This window comes from Plectropomus leopardus, chromosome 10 (genome assembly GCF_026936395.1).
Source record: "Plectropomus leopardus strain MGB_pleo_1.0 chromosome 10, ASM2693639v1, whole genome shotgun sequence".
NCBI classification, from domain to species: domain Eukaryota; kingdom Metazoa; phylum Chordata; class Actinopteri; order Perciformes; family Serranidae; genus Plectropomus; species Plectropomus leopardus.
In genome coordinates this window covers 28933736-28961075 of record NC_142185.1, presented here as the reverse complement: position 1 = coordinate 28961075, position 27340 = coordinate 28933736, and the positions used below count along the sequence as shown (strand labels likewise).

General features: G+C 39.6%; 1 protein-coding gene across 1 annotated transcript; it reads right to left on the bottom strand.

Moving 5' to 3' along the window:
- Window positions 1–170: 170 nt before the first annotated feature.
- sestd1 (SEC14 and spectrin domains 1) lies at window positions 171–25806 on the bottom strand. The gene is made up of 19 exons (XM_088083518.1): window positions 25550–25806; window positions 21268–21337; window positions 21038–21146; window positions 18433–18523; window positions 18222–18335; window positions 14564–14677; window positions 14372–14466; window positions 14230–14285; window positions 12712–12783; window positions 11306–11463; window positions 6418–6540; window positions 5966–6160; window positions 5699–5813; window positions 5438–5603; window positions 4027–4108; window positions 3780–3902; window positions 3453–3644; window positions 3234–3337; window positions 171–2511 (listed from the first exon to the last, which is right to left on the bottom strand). Exons 2-19 carry the CDS (start codon window positions 21335–21337, stop codon window positions 2232–2234), a joined length of 2259 nt encoding a protein of 752 aa, XP_087939644.1. The 5' UTR covers window positions 25550–25806; the 3' UTR covers window positions 171–2231.
- Between the last annotated feature and the right edge of the window lie 1534 nt (window positions 25807–27340).

Below are 27340 nucleotides of genomic sequence, written 5' to 3'. Positions count from 1 at the left end.
TTTTAACACTGAAAATTAGTGATCAGATCATCGCAGAAAGAGTGATGCTGCTTACTGAAGTGGATGTAAATACAAAGAGTAAACTGGAAACTTACCTGATAATGCTCAGATCTCCACAGAAGCAAGTCTTTGTTTAATTTGTTCAACTTAAAAAAAAAAAAAAACACCAGCACCTTCAAAACGCTTCTTTATTTCGAGGATGATGTCATACTGATGTCATCATACTGGTTATTGGACGGAGAGGACAGAGAGCTGGACACAGTATTTAGCGGTTACACTTACAGCAGCAGTTACTGGTCAAAAGTACCTACCAATTAAGTCTGCTTGAAAAAAAAAGTCAAATAAATAGAAAAATGTATTTGTCGTCATGTGGTCAGTCTGGATCAGAGCAAAGCTGCACAGGTTTGGTTTCCATCGTGAAGGCAGAGGGTTTGTTCAGAGCAGCAGAGTGGTCCTTCAGAGGTGTTAAGTATGATGGATGCATTGATGCTACAACTACAAGTCCCGCACATGATTTCTCAAAAAAATGTTCAGTCAATAGAGCTGAAATTATACTCTGCTATGAAATCAATTTCTCTCTCCCTACTGCGTGTTTCCAATTGTGGATTCATTTGGCCAAATCTGTAATCAGCAAAATGCAGAGCCCCAGAGATGCAGATGTAAAATAAAAAATAAAAAAATTAAAAGGAATGGGCATTTCTAAGTAACTTTAATATTTCAGTACTTGCAATAAATTATTGTGTCGTACTCAAAAAAAAAGTACGAAAATGGAATCTCAATTGGCCAAAAATTGAAAAAAAAAGTGCAGTTTAAAATTCATTAATTGCTTTAATTAGTGTATTAAAGTATAAGGTCTGGAGTTAACATAAGAAAATTATTAAACCTTCTGTTGGTGCCGTAACAAAGGTGAGCTGCGGAGTCCAGAGCCGCTCCGCTTTCGGTCATTTCAAATGCAGTGTTTCAGGGTGTTTCAGGGTGTTTCAGGGTGTTTCAGGGTCCTCAGCCAGAAATTTCTGAGCATAAAACACTTGATTTCATAAATTGTAGTGAATCTTTATGCTCTTGTTTGTGCATGTTTTGCATAATTGTTGTGTAGACCTCTTTAATTTTGTCAATATAAAGTCGTGTACTACTTTAATTTTGTTGGGGGAAAAAATGCAGAAGCTTTAAAATACTGAGATCCTGCTTAAATCTACACATATAAGTAGAAGGCGGACGTAAAATGACATCACCAGGTTCCTTTGTCAGGTGGGTTTCTTACGAAGAAAACAAGGAGAATTTAAACATTAATTTAGCTTTTGAGAAAGATTTCAGCTTTTGGCGGTATTTTCTCCAAACGGCTTGCAAGATGATGTAAAAATGTATGTCATTTTTTTCACTTTGAGCTGATTGGATTTCATTTTTTTGTTATTTTATGATGTTCTTTCTGGGACTTGTAGTTAACTTCTCTTGTCACGTTGCACTTCAAGGAGTCTTGCTCTTGTTTTTTTTCAGTTTACACGAGTGATTCAATTTCATGTCCGTCCCAGTGGTGAAAAGCTACAACAGTTTATGGGAGAAATGTATCAGACCGTCGATGCAAAAACAGGATCAGGTCGCTGCACACCTGAAATACTGTAGCTCCGCCCCCCCCGTATGGACCATTAAGTTTATCTTCTGTTAGAAGAGGCAAATAAAAGGAGGCGAGGAAACAAGGAAGGCGAGATGTCGGAGGAGGCACAGATAGAAACTTCAGTAACCATGTTAGCACCATGGAAGCTCCACCCACTCAGGTGAACAAGAGGCATGCTGGGAAAGAGGAGGCGGTGTTAGCTGTACATTATATGTATTCTTATCCAAACTGATTATTTTACAGTCGATCGTCTTCATGAGAGCATCCGGAGATGTGAATATTAATAATTCCAGTATTTTACATTTTGTGAAATCTGCAGGATCGCGTAACGGCAGAAAAACAGTCGGAGAGCGCTGTTGTTCCAGAGCAGATGGTCGTAAAGCTCATAATTTCCGCTGAACGGAGTGAAACAATCACATACTACATGTTTGTCCTCTTTTAAGAAGCTGTGAGGCTGATGGGAAATGTAGTCGTAATGCGAAGAGATACCGGCAGTAAGAATGAGCTATTGCTTCACTGAGACAGAAGCAACCTTCGGAGGTTTTGGTGGAAATTAATCAGCAGCCCGTCGTTATCAAACTTCATTAAGGTTGCTCGGTTTAACTTCATCAGCAATCCATTAGCAGTCCTGCGTCGCCCTCTCCAAGTCCTCGTCCCGCTGCTCCACCTCCTCCTCCACTTCCTCCTCATCCTGATCCTCTTTCTCGCTCAGTTCCTCTCCGATCACGTCCAGCCGTGCCTCCTGCCCATTCCGCACCTCCTCCTCTTCCTCATAATCATCGTTATGAAGCCCCGCCTCCTGCAGCTGCAGCCGCCGCTCCTCCACCAGCAGGAGGCGCTCTCTGACACCCTCGGCTGCTGCTGCGGTGTCGCTGGGACTCCCAAAGAACTGCTCGGTCCTGAAACAACAACCATACGGGTTAGGAGTTTGTAATATATGAAGAATTTGTCACTTTATGGGGACTCACCTCCCACGCAGGGGAAAAAAAGCTGGTAAATCTTTAAATTTTAGGGTTAACCTCTTTAACTCTACAAGAAAGTTGGCATCCTGAGCTGACATTAGTGTTTCAGAGGCTGTAGCAGGACGAGATTTAAAGCTACAGAGAAGACGGAGGCAACATGTGAACTTGAAGACCAAAGAAATCCACTGGTCCCAACTAAGTCGTGCTAGCTTGTGGGGAGGGGGTTAAATAACACACCAAATTTGAGTTAAATTTCGATCTTTTACAGACTTGCCCATTTTATACCAATGCAGTTTTAGGCAACAATTTATTTCTTACCTACTGTATTTTAAAAGGGACCTTTAATGCTTTTTCCCCCTTTTCTTTGTTTTGTGTAGCATTTTGTGCTTGTAAAAGGTCTCCTAAGTAATAAAGCCCAAAGTCTGAGCCAAAGGGAGCTCTCTCCCTCAAAAGACACTGCTTCTGAGCTGCCTGAAACAGCGCATTTGAGTTTCAGTGTCTACGTCTGTAAGTTGATAACATCAAAATCAAATCACAGCAGGTTTTTTTTATGGTTTTCCTCAAGGTAAAGTAAGGTATCTTACTGTGGTATCTTAGGGGAATTTTTGAACATTTTTATCAGTTCTCGAGTGGTCAAAAATGTGTCTGTGTATACGTACCCATCTGGGAAGATAACAGGCATGGCCAGTCTGTCCAGCAGAGTTTTCCCAGAAGCATCGACTTCATCCAGAGACTCTGGGTCCACACATTCCAGCTGCAACACCTGAAACCGCAAAAACACACACACTGAAAGCAAATATTGCTGATGATATTTTACCGCTGCTGCAACACGTGACGCATACTAAACAGTGAGGTCTGTCTGTCTCCGTCCGTCTCACCCTCTCAGCGGCGGTGTGGAAGTTCAGAGCCAGCTCCAGTCTCTGTTGTCTCTCCTCAGCACTGACGCTGAACTGCTTCCAGACTCGGTTGAGTCTCGGCAGAGTGTCTCCAGACGAGCGTGTCGTACAGCGCAGAGACTGACAGAGGACGACTGTCGCCTGCAGCAGCTGGCGGCCGTAATCATAGGTGCTCTGAAGGAAGACACAAGAAGACAGTGACAGGCCAAGAGACGGAGTTATTGATATTATTGACAATGTTTTGTTTTAAAAGGTATTTTGTCCCTTTTTGTCTCTTTAGTTGACAGTTTAAAATTTTCAGTGTTTCACCTGAGCGACGTCCACAAACTTCCTGTGTTTGTCCAACATTGTCCGGGTCTCCTGAGAGTCGTCGCCCAGCCTCACGTGTGTCTTCAAGAGAGCGTCCAACAGCTCTCCAAGCCACTCTACTGCCTGAACACACACAGATTATCATCTCATCATAACAGGAACTACTACTACTACTACTGTGTGTGTGTGTGTGTGTGTGTGTGTGTGTGTGTGTGTGTGTGTGTGTGTGTGTGGTTGTGTGTCCTACCTGTAAAGCGTCTTCTTCACATTTGAACAGTTGGACCATCTGCAGCATCTTCAGCCTCCTCACGTCCACCATGTCCTCACACCTGCAACACACACACACCCACATGTCTACAGAGACAGCCTTCTGCGGTGGCAACAACAACAAGTGATAGTGTAAATGGTTGGTAAAGACTAATGTTAGATCACTTCAAGGTGATGCAAGCTGCAAGACACATCTGAAGAAATTGTTGCCTTAACTACTTTCTGACCAACCATAATGTGGCCAGACAATCAGCAGCAGATTGTCAAACTGTCCCCAACTGGATGCTTCACACACATCTTTGAGGACTGATTTAAAGATTTTACTTATTGCTTTTGAAGCCCTTCGTGGCCTTGTCCCAGAACATATATCCAACACCAACCGGTCTGCAACCTGAGATCCTCAGGCAGACGGTTCCCGCCTCACGTTTGCTGTTAGGGCTCCTCGGTTGTGGAATGATCTGCCTGAAGATTTGAAGACTTATTTTGATTGAAAGGCTTTCCTTTCATTTCTCTTTCAAGACTTAATTTCTTCATATATTTTACTACTTAAATTGGACTTATATCTTGCACTGCTGTTTTTGTTTTTAAATTCAACTTTTGTTTTTAAATTTTCTTTTGTGGTGTATTTTTTGCTATTTAAATTTTTTCTTGTGTGTTGTTCTCATGTTTTTCTTTTGTGTTTGTGTTTTAAAATCTTTCCTGTGCGTGTATTTTTGTGATTTTTATTGTAAAGCACTTTGTAATGTGGGTTTTGATATGTGCTACACAAATACTTTATTATTCTTATTATATTATCTCCCCCCGGCAGCACAGAAGATCACAGTGACCTTGACCTTTGACCTTCAACTACCAGATTCTCATCAGTTCATTTTGAGTCCAAGTGGATGCTAATGTCAATTTCAATTAAACTCCCTTAAGGCCATCTTCAGATATTGCGGTCACAAAAAAGAGACGAATGCGAGGTCAAAGTGACCTTTGACCACCAAAATCTAATCAGCTCATCACTGAGTCAAAGTGATCGTTTGAGCCAAATTTGAAAAAAATCCCTCAAGTTTTTCCTGAGATAATACAGATAAGGTCACAGTAGCCCTGACCTTTGACCTATGACAACCAAAATCTAATCAGCTCATCACTGAGTCAAAGGTTTGTTTGAGCCAAATTTCCCTGGACGTTCATGCGTACGAACAGACAACCTGAAAAAATAATGCCTCCAGCCTCCACCACAAAAATGAGGGTTAAGTTAAGGACAAGTGATTAAGTGGTTGCCTAGTAACAATTAGTTACTTAAAAAAAGCATCAAGTTTCGGTATCATGTTTCCGCTGTTCCGACAGTCAGATAAAAGAAACCCTCTTGGCTCCCTGCTGTGAAAAGAAAAAGAAGAGGAAGTCACCTCTGCTTGCGGAGCTGCATCTCCTCCATCACAGCCTGGATGTGCTGAACGTTGTCCTGCTGTTCTCCAGCCGGACTCTCCGTCTCCTCCAGAGGCCACGACTGCTGGCCGCACATCTGCTCCATCAACAGCCCCCCCTTCTGACGCAGAGAAGCAAGACCGGCCTCTGCGGGGATAACGTGTACATGTACATCCTTAATTAACACCAAAAAAAAGACACAGTTAATTTATAGGATAAGTCTTATCATTCGGAGTACGAACCGACAGTCTGCAGCTTCTCCTCCAACAGTTTGAGGTTTTGTTGAATGGAAGCTCCGTCAGCTGGAGCCACATCAGCACAGAGCATGCCCAGTAGACTGTCCAACTGCTGGGACAACTGCAGAGACAGACACAGAGCTGCGACTACTCAGAATAAACTATAGACACTTTTCTTTTCTTCCAAAACAGTAGCATACAAAGTGTGTGTGTGTGTGTGTGTGTGTGTGTGTGTGTGTGTGTGTGTGTGTGTGTGTGTGTGTGTGTGTGTACCTCCTGTGTGGTGCTGTGGAAGCTGTGCGCCGCCTGCAGGACGTTCTGTCGGCCTTCCAGCTGAGCCGCCTGCTGGTAGCAGACGTCGCTCAGCTGCTGCTGCAGCGCCTTCAGCTCCACCACCTCCTCCTCCTCCCCGGCACTGAGCAAGGCAGCGATCTGCTGGTTCAACTCCACGTACACAGCAAACCACTCCTGTACACACCAGAACAATAGGCACACCTGGCTATAACTAGAGCATTACAATAGTTCTGCAATAAATGTTGAAGGTTATAATGTTCATTTTTTGGTGAAACTCTAAGAGTTGTTGATTCAACTTTTAGTTTGTGGTGATGTCGTACTTTAATGTTTATCAGTTCGAGTTCAGGGTTCAAATTATGGCTTAAACCACGACATGAAAGCGTAATGTGCAGTGTGTGTGTGTGTGTGTGTGTGTGTGTGTGTTGCATTACACTGTGCTGGCTCTCGATCTCCTCGTGTTTCTGCTGCAGTGCTTGAGCCGCTCGCATTGAGTCTCCAATCGCCTGCTGAGTCTTCAGCAGCTCTGAACCTGGACCCTGCAGCCAGGTGACCACCTGAAGTAAAGAGAGGGAAAAACACAAAAAAGACCAAATTAGCTCCTACAGAGGGAGAAGTGTGAGCAAGTGAAAGTTGCTGTTTTTGGAAGTAAAAGTTGTTGGCTGACCCACAGCTGGAACACTTGCACCGTCTTGAGGGACATGAAACTCTTTCAGCTGAATCATCAGCAAAAGAGGAACAACTGTGTTAGAAAATATCTGATTCTTATCTGACAAGCAGGCATGTGTTAACTATGACTCCCACGTTGCATTTCAACAAGAAACATTTAATCTTATAGCTTCATATTCTGTTACATGCACCACTAACAGCAGGCAGAAGCTCTGATCAGTAAATCATGACAGTGTGACTGTGAGCCAACATGCACAAAACAACAAATTTAAAAATAGCTAAATCAAATTAATTCTGACATCATTCATTTTACTTTTTACATGTGTAATTTTTCTACTGTGACATGTCAAAATGAAAAAAGGGGCTTTTTGGAGACCCAGGTTTGAGCGCCACAGTGCAGCAGAGTGATCAGCAGGGGGCTCTCAGGCTCTGCTGGTCGCTCTGTGATGGCGTTCACACGCCACCTAAAATCACTCTTTGACCATCACTGTCCATAAATCTTTTTTTTTTTCAATAAAAAGTTTCTATAAATATATAATATATTAACATTTCCTCTTTTATCTGCTTAATTCTTTCCATACTTATATTTAAATGACATTTAGGGGTGAGGAGTGGGAATTAAATCAGATCATAGAGACCTGAGAGACCTGAGACTGAATTCATGAATTGGCAATAAAAGGGACATTCCAGTGATTGAGCATTGCTCTTTCGTTGAGTTAAAAAGACAAAAAAAACCACATTTTAAAACAGGATGCTCAAATTTAAAGTAGCAGCTGCAGAGAATACTAATTAAGCCCGTAAAAATAAAACCTTGATCCTACATTTCCCAAAATGCAACTCTTTTGTTAAATCTTCCCTTCCCATTAAAAGCCAGCGTCTTTCAAATTCTATGTCCCGAGTTTGTAACAACACCTGCCTGCTCAAAATGTGACGTCTCAAGTCTGATCTATGATAGCTTTATTAGTAAAAACTGGTGGAACGGCCCTTAAAACTTTTTTTAAATAACTTACTTGTTTAACATAATAATTTAATACAATGTAAAATATTTCCATTTTCAATATTTAAAGTGTAAATTACAGCTTGTGAAAACTCTTGTGAGTGAGTGTAACTTGTTTGGTGTCAACCTGTTGTTTTGTGGGTGTTTATATTCTTTAAAAAAATATTCAGCGTGTTTGTCTATTACAAAATCAAATTTATATACTGTCGTAATAATTTTGTTATAAGTTGAAGTTGAAATGTTCATCATAGTATTATACAGTAACAGTAACATCTGGAACACGTCTATCCAGATGTGTCTAAGTATCATGATTTAATTGTATTTATCAGGTCAGTGATGCCTTAAAGAGCTAACACACACACACACACACACACACACACACACACACACACGCACACACGCACACACACACTTGATCCAAAACTAGGCCAACCCCCCCAACCTCAAATCCAGGCTAGCGACCGACATGGTGCTGTTCCCATAGCAACCCCCAGGCTCATCTCCAAGACGGTGGTGTTACCCATCAGCCCCGGCGGCTGCAGGAGCCCCAGTAACCACGGCGGACTCTACTGATACTGAAGAGCTGCTCACTGACTGTGTTTCTGAGGTCAGAGGTCAAAGACTGAGACGATAAAAGAATCAGGGCAGAGAGGCTTTATGATACGGTAGCGATGTGTACATAAGAGCGGCGGGTGTGAGGAGGACGCGTTTACACATTTTCGGAACATGAACTGCCGGAGGAGCCGTGAACGTTATCAAAGGAACTTGCTGGTTCAGACCTTTGAATCCGCTCACTCCACAGTGTAACGAGTTGACAATCCTGTCTGATATCAGGCAATAAAGGAATAGTTCAACATTTGTGAACTGATATACATCATGAACATGTTTTCTCGAGGAGAGCGAAACGAGGAGATTGCTCTTAAATTTCCGTGAAGCTACAGACAGCAACTAACTCATCATTAAGGAAAATTCTGGTTTATTTCAGCCTGGTGTATTTCCCATAAACCATCACCTTAGAATTATGAGGTTCTATCTGACGTTATTGTCAAAATTGAGTTATTCATATATTCTTATTCTGTGACAACTTATTACAGGGTTCCCACACATTTTCATCAACAAAATTTCAATGACTTTTCAAGGATACCATAATAAAACAAATGTCAAATGTCAGATTCAAACACTATTCAAACATAATTTCAGCTCGATGGCAAACAGAAAGGAAGAAGTGGAAAGAAGGTACATAAAGAGGGAACGTATGTGAAGGTAAACAAAACGTTGCACATTAACGCATATTAGAGTTACGCTATGTAGACGACTACAGAAAATAAATTTGCCATTATGTTAGATTACGTGGAGAGTTATACACAAAATATAACTAACAATGTTATTACACAAAACAAAATTCAATGAATTTTTCCAAGCTTTTAATGATTATTAATAATTCCATGACTTTTCCAGGCCTGGAAAATAAGACTATGAAATTTCATGACATTTCCATGTTTTCCATGACCATGAGAACCTTGTTATTAACATTATGTGAGCTGTTTTTTAAAATTATGTAAATTGTAGGACTTCAGTATCTCAAACCGCTCAGAACGCAGATGAAGCCTTATTCGAAGGCGGTGAAATGTCTCTGTGGTAGCTCTATGGATCGTACTAATTTTGGACGTGTCAGCTGCGCTGTGCAGATTAGGAGAAAATAAGAAGAGAGGACTCTTTGCAAAGCAATGTATATCAGTTCAAGCCTCCAACAGATTTCCAAATAAACCTCATTTTTTTACAACACTTGTCTCTGACCTAAAGTAAACACAGAAAGTAGACGCCTGGGACGGCCATTTTTGATGACTAAATAAGGATCTACATCTGGGACAGCTTGCACTCCACTTTGTCTACATGTGGGAAACTTCGACTGGACGCAGAACTGCGGACACAGCTAGTCTGCCTCTTTGTAAACGGTTAAAAAAAATCCACCTACCATTCATTTTGCAGTCATTTTCAATCTCGCTCCACTTTGGAGGAAAATAACAAACAAATTCCAATCATGAATCATCCCCATCGTTGGTAAAAAAAATAACTGAGATTCTTTCCAGTAAGTGAAGCCAAAGACAGTTTACAAACTGCACCCTGAAACAGAATTTACAGACGAGACCACAGACCAGGGATACTCAACTAACGGCCTGTGGGCCAAATGTGGCCTGTGATAGGGTACCGGGCGGCCCTCCGACTATTTTCTAATTCACAGTAAAAATGAACTGCTTCACACTGGGAGTCTTTCATACACTGAATGTAAATAAGGTGCCAGAGAGCACTGAAACCCCCAAAACAGAGCTTGAACCCCACACAGGTCCGGGTTAAACCTTGAATGTCCTCAAATCCTTGGACAACACCTGTGCACACCTGACCTGTGCTGGGCTGCTGCAACTTGATTGCCTCTTTGCAAAGATGAGTGAGGACCAGAAACATCAAAAAGTTGAAAACAGTTATTATATGTACTGAAAATAGTATGAACATTTATTTATAAACTGGCTCATAGTCTTGAGTCATTTTCCAAAAGTGGCCTAAAGGCAAAGCCAGCTGAGTACTCCTGCCGTGGACTGTATAAATAATGGACACTGTGACATCACTCACTGGTTTGTGGACTCAGGTTTTGAAGCCTCAAGTTTGCCATTTTGGCCGTCTCATCTTGGTTTTTTGGACAGAATAGACCATAACTAGACAAAAGGCTTAAGCTGTAAAGGCGCGAAGGGCGGATCTGACACACAGACTGTGGTGACGTCTCACAGACAGTCCGTCACTAAAAGCAGCCGCACCCTTAAACGTGTAACTTTAAGCCTTGATAAAATTACAGAAGTTATATAAATTTTGCCTCCTCTACAGTTGTCGTGAATGCTGAATTGCTCAGTGTGGGAAGTATGAACATTTAGGATTAATTTGGCAAAAAGATCTAAATTGTAACATCGAGGTTCCTGCATGGAAAGACAGAAATAAATACAGGATAGTTTGTCAGGGATATCCGGGGAAAATTCATGCATAATAAGATCATTCATAGGCAAAACTACATACAGTTTAGACTTCACAAAACAAAACAAAATGTGTTGGAAATGTTATGTAGAGGCAAGCACCTTCTTACATTCATGGTGGGAATGTCCTTTGGTCTTTCCTTTTTGATGATGACTGTATTGTTTAAACCAGGCATGTCAAACTGGTCCACAGGGGGGCCGGTGTGGCTGCAGGTTTTTGTGCCAACCAACCAAGAGCACACAGTTTGACCAATCAACTGTCTGAAGACGGAGATCAGTTGATTAAATGAGTCAAGTCTGGTGTGCTGCTACTTGGTTGGAAACAAAACCTGCAGCCACACCGGCCCCCCTGTGGACCGGTTTGACATGCCTGGTTTAAACTGTGTGTCTGTTTGCTCTAGAGACGAAAGCCTTTTTTATGCACCAGGCTGTAAAACGTTTATTTCTGCTGTAAAGTTGGGCATTTTAACATGAGGGTCTATGAGGATTTACTGTGTTTTGGAGCCAGCCTCAAGTGGTCATCAGAGGAACTGCAGTTTTTTGCACATTGGCTTCTTTTTTTGAGCCCTGACGTTGCTGCTTGGTAGACACAGACTCACAGCTGTCCATACACCTGTTCTTGTGTGTTAGCGTTACCTGCATGACCTTGGCGTGGATTTCGTCCAGCTGGGTGCGTTTGTTTCGCTGCCTGCAGAGCTCCTGGTATCGGGTGTACTGCTCCCTGAGCGAGTCCAGCAGCTTCATCACCTGAGGCTGAGCCAGCAGCTCCTCCTCCATGGGACACCAGGCCGGACCTGGAGGTCAGAGAGACGTCAGGTAGAAGACCTGCTGGGGCTATAGTCCAGGACATCTCTTCATTACTGGTCTAACTGTACAGGTGTAATTCAAAAAATTAGAATCTAGTGGACAAAAGTTCAATTATTCAAGAACATGGAAATTGAATATATTCTAGACTCATTACATTTTATTACTAAAATGTTGAAAGAATTTTTTTCTGTTTTAAATTTGATAGTTATGGACTACAGCTAGAAAAATGTAAAAAAAAAAAAAAAAATATTTCAAAATATTCAGTAAATTACTGTTTCAAAAGTATAAAGACCATGTATTTCTTGGTCTAATTCAGTGTATGCAACCACAATCATGGGACTTGACAGCTTTTCAGAAGAAGACTGACCCCCTTCACACACCCTTCACACACCCTTCACACACTCTTCACACACTCTTCACACACTCTTCGCAATGGCCCACTGAGGGTCATCGCTGAACCAAGTATTGAGTATATAAATGAACATACATTTCAGAAGTTAGACATTTCTATATTGTAAATAATTTTTTGAATGATCTTAGGAAATATTCTAATAAGATGAGATACCAGATTTCTGATTTCCATGAGCTTTAAGCCATAATTACAACAGAAGGTTTCATGTAATGAATAAACATTATATTCAAGTTTACCTTTTTTTAATTAAATTCAAAGAAAAATGAATTTTTTTCATGATGTTCTAATTTTTTTGAGATGCATCTGAACAAAAACGTACCTGCAGTTAAAACTATTAGTTTTTAAAAACAGCTTGTCTTTTCTGGAGGGATTTAGACATCTGCAACAGTCATGAAAATGATTACACGGCCAAAAATATGTGGACATTCAAACATTGCATTCATGGTTTTAGGCTTTCTTCCAGATTTTGGAACCTGGCTGCAGGTATTTGCTCCCATGCAGCCACAGCTGAGGTCTAACATCGATGGAGTGAGATAAGGTTTGGCTCACAAAAGCCAAAGAAACAGAAGTCACTGTTACACTTTGCTTATACATTAACTAGAACCCAAGCAGCCTATGCAGAACCCGAAAACACTGCATCATACTGTAGTACCCTGCACAGTCCTCTGGAACAACTGGCTGTATTCAACAGTCCATCTCCAAAAAAAGCCCAGAAAAAGAAAATTGCAAAAAACAAAACAAATGAGTTTGTTCATTCATTCATTCATCTGTCTGAGCTGAGCCAGCACAGTGACACCTGAATGACTGACAGCTGCTTCCTCACCTCCCTGTCCTCCTCCTCCTCCCTCCGAGCCGTTAAAACGACGCTGCTGCAGCTCCGACAGCAGCTCATGACCTGCAGACAGAGAGAGAAAAAAAAGAGAGACACAGAGAGACAGACAGAGAGAGAGCGAGAGAGAGGGGGGTATTTGAGATTTAAAAGCCTGTTATAAAAGCATTTGAAACAATAATGCATCAGTGTTTGTGTACATGCTGTAGAGAGAGGAGGGTGGTACCACAAACAAAGACTCCTTTCACCTCTGCCCAACACACACACACACACACACACACACACACACACACACACACACACACACACACACACACACACACACACACACACACACACACACACACACACACACACACACACACACACACACAGCTGCTCAGTATAGTGAACGCAGCCATCCATCCATCATTTAACCAGCCTGAGTGTCTATTTAGCTCCAGGTCTTGGTGGCAGCCGTCTAAGTACCACCCACATCCTCCAGGTCAGGGCGAGCCCAGACACTCGAACAAAGACAGTTATTTGGCTGCTTGCATCAACGATTTCTTTTAGTCACTCCCCAGAGTTTAGGACCACAAGTGAGTGGTTTTGTACACAGTAAGTAAGAAGGTTAGAAAGTTAAAAAAAAAAATCTGTTGGGCTATTGTTTTGATTCTATGAGCTTTGTTGGTTTTTTTTGCACTGCAAAGAGAAAATCATTTTACAGAGAAATAATCTCCTTAAAAATACATACAACTGGCTCAAAATCTCACATCTGACTTAAAACAACATTCAGGTAACTATATTAACCACAAAAGAGGTATTTCTTGCAGTTATCATTTCTCCTGTTCGTGCTGACCTTTAAACGTTTCCTTTCTGTGGTGCAAACACGTATTCAAAGGTTTACCTGAAGGTTTAAATTGCCACATGCTGATATTATATTTTCCTTTAGGATTTTTTCTGTGCTATTGTGTACGTACATTTATGTTCTCTTATTCTGTTTTTATTATTTACACTTCCTTCAAAACATTATATAAAGTATTCTGTTTTCTTTCAAATCTCCTCCTAAAATATATATACATCTACAGAAATAAATAAATATACAGAACTTTTACATTACACTTTGTCTCATCTAAAGTTCTTAAAATTTGGAAAATCTGAACAGTAGGGGAAATTTAACTGACCGTCTTGATTTATGTTCTGCATCATAATCTGCTGTCCAGATTAAATAAAACGTTTTGGGTTTTTTTGGGGTTTTTTTTTAAAAAAAAGAAGAAATAGTCATCTGATTAAAGGCTTTTTCATTTTTTGTTCTTTTTGTTTTTTACTTTATCTGAAGCTAAAATGAGCAGTCTGGGTTAGAAAAATCAAGCAGATATCTTCCAAAGTGAAAGTCTTTTTAGTATGAATGTCCATGTTTGTGATCCTGCTGCAGTGGAGGGCGAGAGAGTGAAAATCTGTCTGAGACCAGCATGTAAAAGTCGTCACAGTTACATGATGACGTGCATCTCTGTGAAAAGAGTTGATATTTACCCGTCTGAAGGACAGTCTCGGGGTCGAAGGACGGCAGGAGGGCGCAGTCAGCTGATCTGCAGAGGACAGACACACACAGCTCTGAGTTTTATCGGTCTACTGTTGGCACACTTTAAACTGTGTGTGTGAGTTTCATACGTACTTCTCCTTGTCCACCGAGCTGCTCTTGTCACTATCGTTGATAATCGACAGCTCGTCCAGCAGTGACGTCGACTCCTTGGTGAACTTCTCAAAAACCTGACAACAAATTAAACAAGCATTAAGAAAGATGCTCAGATTACAAGCATTGTTTTAAGTTATTAGATAATAAATTTATTTAAAATTAAATACTGACCAGTCTCTTGTTGAGCCAGTCGTTGTGGTCGTAGTCCAGACTTCCTCCAAAATCGTCCGTCAGCTGACTGGGCTCTATGTAACGAGTCAACTTATTGGCCGAAACGAGGATCACCTGACAGGAAGCACAGACACCAACACAGAGTAAACTTTTAATGTTAAAATTTGAAAAAGACAAAGACTGACCCAATAAAAAGAGGCATAGACAATAAAATGTTCACAGTGTGATATCAATAAATTTCACATTCATTCATTTATTGTCCGTAATCGCTTGTCCTCGCAAGGGTCACGGAATAAATTTCACATCTATTATATAATTAAGAAATTGTGCAGCATGTGTGATATAATGTGATCTGTGAGAACTCTGATAAGTTCAAATTAGGAACAAAACACCACAATGACAAACTAATAAATAACCATTTTAGGGAAATGTTTTACTTTGAGGTTGATCCCTGTGTTCTATCCTTTGGAAGAAAGCAACCAACGGTACAAACTGACATACTTTTTATGACATAACCTCCAAAGATGTCTCCTTAAAGTGTTACACATTGACACCATTGACATGATTATTCTGCCTCCACAAACCCGTCAATGTTGAATAATGGCCAAAAAAGTGTTTTTGCAGAACATGATGATGTCACAATTGACCTCTGACCTCTTTGATATAATTTCATCATCTTATCTTATTAGACATTTGTGTCAAATTTGTGAAAAGAGGATGAATTATTGAGGTATGGTCAAAAACATGTTTTGTGAGGTCACAGTGACCTTTGATCACCAAAATCTAATCAGCTCAGCACTGAGTTCAAGGGAACATTTGTGCCAATTTTTTAGGAAATTCCCTTAAGGTGTTCTGCAGTTATTACAGTCACAAGAATGAGTAACAAGAAGTCACAGTGACATTGACCCTTGACCTTTGACCACAAAGGTTTAAGACGAATTTGAGTCTTTCTTGAGATATTAAGAAATGGATGCAAAGTCACATTGCCGTTGACCTTTGACCACCAAAATGTAATCAGTTCATTGTTGAGTCCGAGTGGACGTTTGTGCCAAATCTGAGAAAATTTTTCCAAGGCGTTCTCAAGAAAATGCATTAACGAGAATGGGATGGCCAACAAAAACATAATGCCTCCAGCCATAAAATGGAGCGGACACCCCATGTGCAGAGGCTGTGTCGTCGCCACAGCGGCTGCGGGTTCGATTCCAGCCTCGGCCCTTTGCTGCGTGTCGCCCACTTTCTCTCTCTCCCTTTCACACTTGTGCTGTCCTATCAATTAAAGGCAAAAATGCCCCAAAAAAATCTTAAAAAATAAATAAATAAAATAAAATAAAATAAAATAAAATAAAATAAAATAAAATAAAATAAATGTAGTTAACTGCCCCGCAACACTGTTTTTTGCAAGTAAAACAATTATTGCAAAATTCAACAGCATTATTGCACATTTTCTCATATTGTGGAGCCCTGGTTACGACCATTCTTCAGATGTTTCGTATCAGCTGTTCATACCAGCACTGATAACTGATAAGATTTTAAATCTCGCACTGCTTCAGTCTATTAACCCAGAAGAGTTTTTGGATCACAAGACAAACTCCTCTGTCAGCTTCCCAGAGCGATTTCTAAATCTGGAGATAGAGCGTTCAGTGTTCATTATCAGCCTGCGAGCTGATCTGAGGTTTCACAAAAGACCGTCCTCTGAGTGTATCCGAAGATTTATACCTTCAGCAGCTTTCTCTGCGTCTCTCTGGTCGCTGTATGTTTTATCCTTTCATATTCAATAAATCACGTCTTGTGTGAAAAGCTGCTTCACAAAGAAACCTGGACAGTCAGACAGCCGGTGGTGAGTCGTTCTTCCAGCTGTCACTGCAGCAGACGCTGTCACACACATTTGACTCAGCTCAGTGTGAGTGTGTGTGTTTATTTAAACGTTAGGTCAGACAGTAGAGCAGCTGTACGACACACACCCCTCTGAAACATCCACACACACACTCCATCGTTTGGATGAGTCACATTTCAACACAGTCACTGGAATCTCCCTCCCAGCAGCTGTGTGTGTGTGTGTGTATTAAAATAAAGTGAAGAAGATGAGCGCTGCAGCAGTTTTAAACAACAATCGCAGCACATTATCTTCATTAGCTGACTCATAAATGTCACAGAGTCCTTGAACGCACCGTCAGGAACACTCTCTGCTCTCAGCACACAACGATAACTCCACTTTGACTCAAAAATAAATAAAGTCATCTAAACGTAGGTTGCGATGGATTATCTATTATCTGCAGCAACTTTGAAGTTGTTACACAGCCACCAACTTGCTCCGGTTACCGTGGCAACAACTACAGAGCCAACATGGCTGTAGAAATCTGGGTCAAAGCGACTACCGATCTCTGTCAGTAAAACCATCTGTTATAATAGACGAGGAGGCTGGCCGAAAATCTCTCACACTCACACACACACACACACACACACACACACACACACACACACACACACACACACACACACACACACACACACACACACACACACACACACACACACACACACACACACACACACACACACACCATCGACCCTGGCTCAGGTTTCAGCAGCACTCAGGACGGTTAATGATGCTCAAGGTTATCATAACTGGCTCTGTTTCTTTCTTTTTGATATCAGGTAACAATACAATTGGAGTGTGTGTGTGTTCATGTGTGTTTTGGGACAAAATGTCCTCACAACACAGGAGGAAAAAAGTGGGCAAACAGACGCTCTTTTTCTCTATGAGGTTGTTTCAAAGTGAGAATAAAATCTGGGTTCTTCACACCGGTTCTCTCTGTGACTTTGCACCACGCCTTTAAGTGTGGCCGTGCAGAACTCCAGCTTCAAGTGGGACAACAAGTCAACAATATGGGACCTTTGTTATTTAAGAAAAGGAGCGCAAAAAGTGCCTGGGCGTAGGGCTGGGCGATCTGGCTTTAAAATATTATTGCAATATTTTAAGGCTATATTGCGATGCACGATATATATTGCAATATTTTTAAATGTCCTTTAAACTAATGTTAACTACTAAAATAAAAAATATTGAATGAACTGCAGTTAAAATAAAGTAAATAAGTTAAATAAAATAGATAATGCTGTATAATATAGTGGATAGAGTAGTGTTACAAAGATGCAATTTTTAAAAGTATTGTTATAATTAAATAAATCAAAGCGGGACCCATGGTGCTTTTATTTTGAAAGACCCAGCTCGTCTCAGGTCGAAAAGTGGTTTACCCGCTAACCACCCCACATTGTTTTCTCAAAGGTCATGCTGTCATACTGAACAGCATTCGAATTAACTCATTTGAATTAAGGATCATGTTTTACAGCAAATGAGTCTTTTTCAAATCAGGTACAACATTTTAAGACAAAATAATGTCACAAAACCAGAGTTTTAAACTTTGATACTATACTAGTACATAATAAAAACATAATCAATACCTCCACTGATACCATGGAAAAAAGGAAAAAGTCCTCGGCACACAAAATAGTTTTTTTTCTCTCTCTCTTGTTACCAACATGCACACAGAGCTGAAGTCACTGACGCATGGCTTGAATAATTTAAAAAAAAAGATTGTACAAAGTCCACCGTTATTCACTCCTCCTTGATTATTATGGTTGAAGCAGCTGAAAGACTCACCTCGAAGCCCAGGCGGTCTTTCTCCTTCCAGAAGCAAAAGTGAGTGACCTTCTTATCCCAGAATTCATCTGGCTTCACCACACAGACCAGCGACACCTCGGCTGGAATCACATTCTGAAAAAACATAGATAGCATCGCGACAGTCAGCTGTTAATCACCATCATTTACGTCGCTATCACTGAGTCTGGAGGGACGTTAGATGTGTTTGTACCTGCAGCATGAGCACCACAGTCTTCACGATGTTCCACTGAGACTTGCGTCCGTCCACGATAACGGTGAAACCGCGAGCTTTACACTTCTCACTAAGAGAAAGAGAGAGACACGAAATAGCTGGAGTTCATCTGCTTAAAGCTCACACTGTGCATTTCCATTTATTACTCTTACTTTACCTTTACTTCACTTACTTTATAAGCTTTTCTGAATTATTGTATCGTTGTTAATTGTTTTTTTAACGACATTAAACTGTAATTGCTTATACATGAGTGTATATACATATACATTAGACCTATATGCCTAATAAAACCTAAAGATCTTATAGACCCACACACACTAGAGTCTGCCTTTTCCTTTTTCTTCCCTGCTGCATGGGATTTATTTTTTTATTTGTCTTATTTTATTTTTTACAGTTAATACGTATGATTTTGTATTAACATATTGTTGCTAATTGTTCCTTTATTGACCTTACACAGTCTTAAATTGCTAATACAGAAGATTGTATGCACACATACACACACACAACATAATTGCATAACAGTCGACAGTCAACGTGACATACGAGACATATACGATATGTTTGTGCATATGTATGTAGATATGTATATGTATGTGCATAAGTATATATGTTTATATACGTATGAGTATAACTTTTCTACATCTTAATTTTTTTCTGAATTTTTTACTTTTTTTACATTTAAATATGCTTTGGCAATATGTAAAGTATTACATCATGCCTAAAAAGGCAATATAATTTAATTGAATTGAACTGAAAGAGAGAAAGGAAGCTTTTTATAAAACATGGATATTATTCAAACCATGAACAACACACACCGACATCTACACACAGTTTCCTGTTGAGGCAGCATTTTTCCAAAATTTATGTATAAATTAAGTGTGAGCTTTCGAATTCAATGAGCACGAATAGACGGTTAACCGTAATGACTGGAAGATTTATTTGCCATGACTTGAGGTGAAATAAAAGTCTATTTAAACTTCGGTCTTACAATGAAACCTTGAGATATTATTTCTTTCAATTATAATCGATTTGAATAAACCACAAAATTAAGACCGGCAAATATGATATTGGACCAAACATGAGACAGATTTTTATTTCGGGAAGTTATGTTTGAAAAAATTGGGATGGTATTTTATTCAAAGGCTAGAAATGTTTGTGTTTAGCTGCATCAGATATTCCTTTTGATTGCACTGGAAAGTGCAAAGGCAGCTTCTACAGAATATGGTGCATCATGTGTTGATTGTAGCCTTGATAATCCTTGTTTTTTATGAAGCCCACTTTAACCCAAAAGAATTTCAAACAGCTTGTGTAAAGTGTTTTTTAGAAAATAAATTTCTGACGAGTGATAACGAGTTGAAAGCATCTGCTGGCGTCTTTACTGCAAACGTGAAACAGGGACTGAATCATCTGTCAAGCTGCCAAAGAATACCGCTGTCAGAGAACAACATGATGTGCAGCAAAAAAAAGACTGAAAAATACAAACAAGCAGAGGAAATCGTTCTGACAGGAGAGAGCGAGAGCACGCAAGCATTTATGTTTATGTGAGAAAGGTCTTTAAGGATGAGGTCTCCTCATTAGCGCTCAGGGAGACTTTCCCGACCCCGATGATTTAATTAAGAAAGCAACAACCCAGTTTAAAAGTGCTCTGTTGCAAATGTACATCCTGCATTCAAACTCTTACTTAAATGGGATCTATAATACTCATTTCAGGTTCATACTTGTATTTTGGGCTTCTACTGGAAAATGTTTACATGCTTTAATGGTCAAAAAACACTTCATTGTGTCTGTGCTGCTCTAAATTCACCCTCTTTCTGAAACACTCTGTTTTAGTGCCTGTCTCTTTAGGCATCTATCCCGAAAAAAGCCCAGTCTGCTCTAATTGGTCAGCATTTATGGGTCTTCTGTATCTGCACGTCTCTGCACCGTCATTGCAGTCGGGGAAATGACAGTAATGGAGTACAGAAACACTTGGAATTGGCTTGATTAATGAAATCCTCAATTATGCACCGTCACAAGGGAAGTCCGGGGTTGCACGTGTGTGTGTAACCAATATATTTTAAAATGTTTTTACATGAATGTATGTTACAACTATTCATTGTGCTTCATTAAAAAGATTTGTGAAATGGAAAACAAACAGGTGATCTCGACTGAATGTAGTAGACTAGAAGAAGAAAATAGTATAAAATGAAAATATTCAAGTAAAGTGTCTTAAAATTGTACTTAAGTGCAGTATGTACTTGGTTGAATTCCAATACTGCCTGACAGGAGAAATCTTAAAGTAATTATACTTTCAAAAAGCAGCTGTTGGTAAGGGAACGGGTCATCTTATAATAGTCTCATATTTGGGCCACTATGGTAAGACCCCAGTTGTTATAAACTGGAATCATCCTTTAAGCCTTTTACAGTAAAGCTGAACATGGAGGATTTAGACAAGATACAAAGTACAGATACAGCAGCTCCGCAGAGACAACTTAACTCCAAACACGTCCAAAAACATTAAAAATGAGACGGAACAGACACATACCAGAGCGTCACTGCTGCTACTACTGTGTGTGTGTGTGTGTGTGTGTGTGTGTGTGTGTACCTGGGGATGCTGAGCAGGTAGTCCAGTGTGGCGCTGAGCTCCTCCATGCTGGTCTGATCTGAGCTGAGAGGGATGGTCAGGATCAGACCGCTGCGCCGATCTTTGCCCCCTAAAGAGAAACGCAGAGCGGAAGATCTGATTACAGACCAAACTGCACATAAACTGAGATTATAACATGTAGGACAAGGTCTCCCATGGTTGGTGTGTGCATGTGTGTGTGTGCGTTTTACCTGAAAGAAAGGCCAGTTTCTTCTTGAGGATGGGGAGCATGGTGGTCGCTTCCACGGTAATGTCGGACATCTGCGGACAAACATAACATACACATTAAACTTAAAACTGGGGTAGGCAATTTTATTTTGGTGCCATTGGGCATAAATTCCTAAATAAAGTATAGTATATTGTAATTCAAGTGGTCTGAGATAAAACTGCACCTCCTCTTGGCTCTGTTTTCTAGCCTGTGACGGGAGAGAATCCTGCAAAAAAAAGTTGCTATTCCAACTTTGGCGAAAACTGCGTACACTGCAAAGCAATCTAAGAAAATAAAGTCAGACTTATCAAAATAAGGGTCTTAAAGAGAAAGAGAATAAAAGAGAATAAAACACGTGTTTATATCAGTGACGCGTTTCAGAGATGGGGAGAAAGGCTCACAGCTGCAGCTTCAAGTTCCTGTTTATGTGAAAAATCACAGTGCGTCCTCCAACTCACCCCCCGCTGCTGCACACAACCTCGACAGGAGGACAGTGAGCTCCAGAAAACCCGAAAACCCAAAAACCGAGACAGCACAACTGAGACAGCCTGAGACAGGAGGAAAGGACAGCCCTGCACACTCACGACAGATGAGCAAACTTTCTGTTGCTGCTGTTACACAGGTTAGAGACAGCCCACCGTCTCTGAGAATAGTCCACAGCCTCAGACACTTGTCCAGAGCTTCAGACACTTGTCCACAGCCTCAGACACTTGTCCACGGCCTCAGACACTTGTCCACAGCCTCAGACACTTGTCCACGGCCTCAGACACTTGTCCACAGCCTCAGACACTTGTCCACAGCCTCAGACACTTGTCCACGGCCTCAGACACGATGATAAATGATAAACACATTGCCAGTAAACACAGTAGTATGACTGTCATAATACGGCTGATAAAATCAGCTACTATCGGGTCACTGTTACACACTGTAGTAGCAGGGACACACAACAAACCCTGCTGAAGTCTGATATGAATATTATAGAGACAGCTCGGTGATTTTCCATAAGGATTTTCTCTCAGCTGGCATCCCTCCCAGCTGATTCAGACTCTTGGCTTCACATTCAGCCCAGCCTGTGATTTACTGTCTGTTTCTTTAGTGTGTGTTCGCTGTCAGACAGTAAAACTGTCAGTTAATCAGCCCGTTTATATGTGTGTTAACTGATTGTGATTTTAACTAAATAATCATCTGATTAATTGGTGATGAAAATAACTCAGCTCTAGTTTGGACTTGAAACCAAAAAAGAACCTCGCCTGTTTTCTCCGCCCTGCAGTCTCAACACAGATGTTGGCTCAGCATCTGTGTTTGTTTCAACCCTCTCTCTGCACTTTGCTGGTTTAAATTATCATTTTTTTCATTGCTTTATTATTCAGTGAAGATGCTGAAAATATATCCCCCTGTTTCCTGGCATTATGCTACACTAAGATAACTGTCTTCTGTCTCCAGCTTCTTATTATTTGAGAGTGGTATCAATCTTCTAATTTGGGCACTGAAGAGAATAAGCACATTTTCAAAAATGTTTAAATATTTATTTAAGAAACCTTTAAATTTCACTGTACATTTCCACATCTGTTGTTTCAGTGCGTTCAGTTTCAGGCACAGTGAACAAAATTTTCATACATGTCTTGCACTACTGTCTTACTTTAATTTTGGTTTACTTCAGTTTGTATGTAACATGTTTGTACACTATCTGACACAAATCAAAGACCTCTCTGTGCGACCTTGACATTTTTTCTGCAAATTTGACCAATAATCATAGTTTTATGTGAGTTTCACCAACTGTAGCAGTCTCCTGCATAAAATCGCCAAACGTACTGATTCACTACATCAACAGTAATAACACATTACACATGTGACTCATAATGAATTATAAGTATCAGGTGTCTTATTGACGCTCTTGACTAGCTATAAAAGTCTGTTGGTGTGTTTAGGTAATCATAATGCATTATAAGCTCCATCAGTCAGTTTCTGGTTTCGAAGATGCAGACATTCGTGACACAAACAAAATTACTGCTCAAGAACGTGCAAGGTAATTCCCGGATGTTCTCCATGTGCAACACCGTCGTGGAAAACAAACACTTTTCTACTCCGCAACACAACCAGAGAACAGGACAAATCCCCACGACAGAGGCTGCTGCATCCATAATTATTGCACATACAGAGACTCGGAGAATATCAGAATAAATATGCAGGTCAGTGCTAATGTTAGTGGAAATCATAAATTCAGAAGAGTGTGATTTTATTCTCACTGGAACCAGTTACCTCATATATTTAATGAATTATACAAAAAAAAAGTTTTGTTTTTTTTTGTTGCAATTTTCACTTGTTCCCACAATTTTGTTGCAAAAAAAATCCTAAAATATTGTAACATGGATTGAAATTTTTTTTTAGAAAGCTGACGTGAAATCAGGCATTTTAGTCTGTAACAATCCCCAAAAAGCCGCCAAATCCTGAAGGCACTGTGAACCATCAGCAGGGCTCCAACGAACAGTTTTTCTCATCATCCATTAATCTTCCCATTATTTTCTCAATTAATCACTCTACTTATAAAATGGCAGAAAAAAGTCTATGTAATGTCCAAGAACCCTCAGCAACATCTTCAAATATTATGTTTTAATGCTCCAGAAATCCAAATTTAGTCAGTTTATTATCATTTATGACAAAGAAAATCATAAAATTCTTACATGTAAAAACTGTGAAACCAGCATATGTTGCCAATTAATTTACTGTTCATCAACCTTATCCAATATCAACAAAAAAGCTCATTTAAAATGGTTTAGGTTATTTCACAATAAATTCATGTGTTTGTGTTTTTATCAGTGCTCTTCTCACCAGCTTGTGGTAAGTGGGGATCTTTGGGGAAGAAAAGATTTCATGTATTTATGAACATCAATCAGGATTTAGCAATATCTGATGGAAATCTGATTACAGTTCTTTGGGGATGCTACTTTATGCTGTAAAATCAAATCTAAATAAACCACTCCCACACAGCCCCGATGAGGCAGATTAGCTGCGTATTTTAGACTTTAACGCTTAGGGAAGGCTTTAATATTACACACAGTCATATCGCTCTGCTCACAAAATGTGCTTTGCAAAATCAAACTTTGAAAAATATCAGACATTAACAGGATTTTCTACTTTCACTGCTTTATTCTTTTTTTACCAACATCAGTCCTAATCATAAATATCAAATATTCGTTAATTTTAAACCTTTTAATTCCAGGTTTGCCACAATATTTTTGGTGAAAAAGAAAAGAAAATAAGTAGATTTTTATCATTATTATTATTATTATTATTATCACAGCCGGGAATATGTCAGGGATTTTCAGCAACATTGATTGTGTCAGTGCACCTTGTGGAAATGTATTTTCTCAACATGCCAGATATGGTGAAAAAAATACTGTCCTCAGGTGGCAAAAGGTAATAATTGCAAATTCTAAGGCAAAAGTCCATAATGACACCCAGAAATAATACAATGCATGTTTTTATGCTTTGGGGTCAAAAATTGCAGTTTGAATGGGTTTCAGTGGTGCATTTTTTGCTCTTAAAAGTATGAATGTATTTTAAACTTATTGTAGGAGCTCAGTTTGAAATTCCAAGATTTCTCACCAAAATGTTTGCCATATACATTAACACAGCCAACATTATTAAAAACTGAAGAATGAAAAGGGACAGTCGCTAAGGGTTGGCAATAAATAGATCAAATAAAATGCAACTTTTTGTTTGTTTGTTTTTTTAATTTGTTATGTCTTTTAATCATGAATATATATTGAGAAATAGTGAAATACTTAAAGAAAAAAATCTTTAGACCTTTGATATTTTACGTTGTTAATGTTTTTTTTTTTACTTTGACCTTTAACTCAGTTACTAAATATTAAAACATTAGGATATTAATTCCATTAACAGTAGTTACAGTAATAGTGACAGAAGTAGTGAAAGTAGTAGTACTACAGTAGTATTTGAGGTGATTAATGGGTCTAGTCACTGCAGCAGCAGCAGCAGTCAGTCCTGCTGCAGAGGGCTTCACCTTCATCCTCCTCCTCCTCCTCAGCGTGCCTGCGGCCTGGCTGCAGCTGCAGGACGGCCCGGCTCGGCTCGGTTTGTCTCGGCTTGGTTCGGCTCGGCCCACAAACACAATGACCTACATTCAGCAGCTGCGGGCTGCGGCGGCTGCGGCTTTCACCTCCCTCACCTCCGCCTCGACCCACCCAGCATCGACAACTTTAGGATCGATCAGTAATAACTATTGATCAGGCGGATTTTCTTACCTTTCAGTCAAATCTGCAGCATTATACTGTCCCGATTTCTCCTCCCTGTCCTCCTCCTCTCCTTCTCCTCCCGTGTCTCCGCTTCTCTCTGCAGCGCTTCCTCTCCTCCTCGTCCTCCTCTTTGGCTTTATGAGCAGATATTTGATCTGTTTTCCATTAAAAACACTGAATATGTGTTTGCTCTCCGTTAGCGTTGAACAACAGTGAAACACACAGGGAGCAGGCGGCGCAGCTCGCTGCTCTGCGCAGACTCAGTGAAGCCCAATAAAGGAAGAGAACTTCCGGTAAGGCGACATTCCAAATAAAAGCCTGGAGGAGGAGCCAACACGTTAGCCAAGAGAAGCTGGAGCGCGGATGCATTGGTTTTTTTTTTAAAAATTAATTAATTTATTTATTTTAATTGGGGAAATTCTTTATCCATTAACACATCATTTAGGTTCACACCCCTATTTCTATCTTTTCTTGAGTGATTTCAAATCAATGCTTTCCTCTCATGCTCTTAAAAAAAAAAATCATTTAATCAAAATATCATTTTAGACTATTACAAAAACGTATTGGGCGAAACCCTCTGACGTGATGTGAATACGAATTATTTTTGTTTGCTTGCTTTTGTTTCTGTCCATGTCCATTCTTTTTAGAAGATTTTTGCTGATTTATGTATGAATATTATGATTATTTATTAGTAATTATTATGTAGAATGTCAATTATCTGTGCGCTCATATATGTTTGTGTTTTTGTTTACTTGATAAATGTACACATAATTTTGCTAAATAAAGCTATGTACAATTTTGGTTTATAATTTGTATTCTTTCATCTTTGGTGTTTTTTTGTTTGTTTGTTTTAGAAATATTTTATTCTATTTCTATGTATTTATGTAATCAGAATCTGATTATAATTTAATGCCAAATAGGTTTTCACTTACAAGGATTTTGCTTTGGTATTTGGTGCAATGTTAGAGGAGATAATAAACAGCCTATTAAAAGGAAATAAAAGTAAAATATGGGAAAAGTACGGCAAAAGTTATAATAAAATATAATCAAAATAGTTTAGAAAAGCGCAGTTTAGAAAGTTTAGAAAAATGTTTATCTTTTTAAAGAATGAAATTAAAAAATGTGTGTTAATAAATATGGTAATTTAATACTTAATTATCATAATTCTGTAAGTTCATAACCAATACAAATTAGTTTCCAACTAAGTTGTCCACATTATGGAAAATAAATTCTAAAGTGTTGTATACTTAAATTTGAAATGTGATTGTGTCACAGTTTTGATGTCTGACTAATATGATGTATTTGTTATGACTTGTCTTTTGTTTGCAAGAGTTATATATTTTATTAACTATATGATTTTTATGCCTGTGCCTCTGTTTTGCATATTTCAGATAATATCTATTATGCAGCATAATTATGTCTCATTTAGTTCATATTTCTATTACCATGAGTATCTCCTATTTTGTTGCTTTGTGTGTCTTGTATTATATGCCTCCACATTACATGTTTTAAATTGTACTTGATAATGTAGTATGTCCTCACATTTCTTTCTCTAATATCCTCTTTTCTTTTGATTTATGTATGTATGTGCGTGCGTGCGTGAGTGCATGTCCGTGTATAAAAAGTTTAGTCCCCATTCTTTTATTCTGAAACCCTAATTGCCTCTCCTCCGGTAAAATCTGTGGAGATTCATAAAACTGGAGACGTATCCGGAGCGGAGCCACAGCCGGACAGACCACGCCCCATCCAGGTTTAGACCATTGAGACGTTCAGGAATCAGATTCATGTTCAAATGAAAAT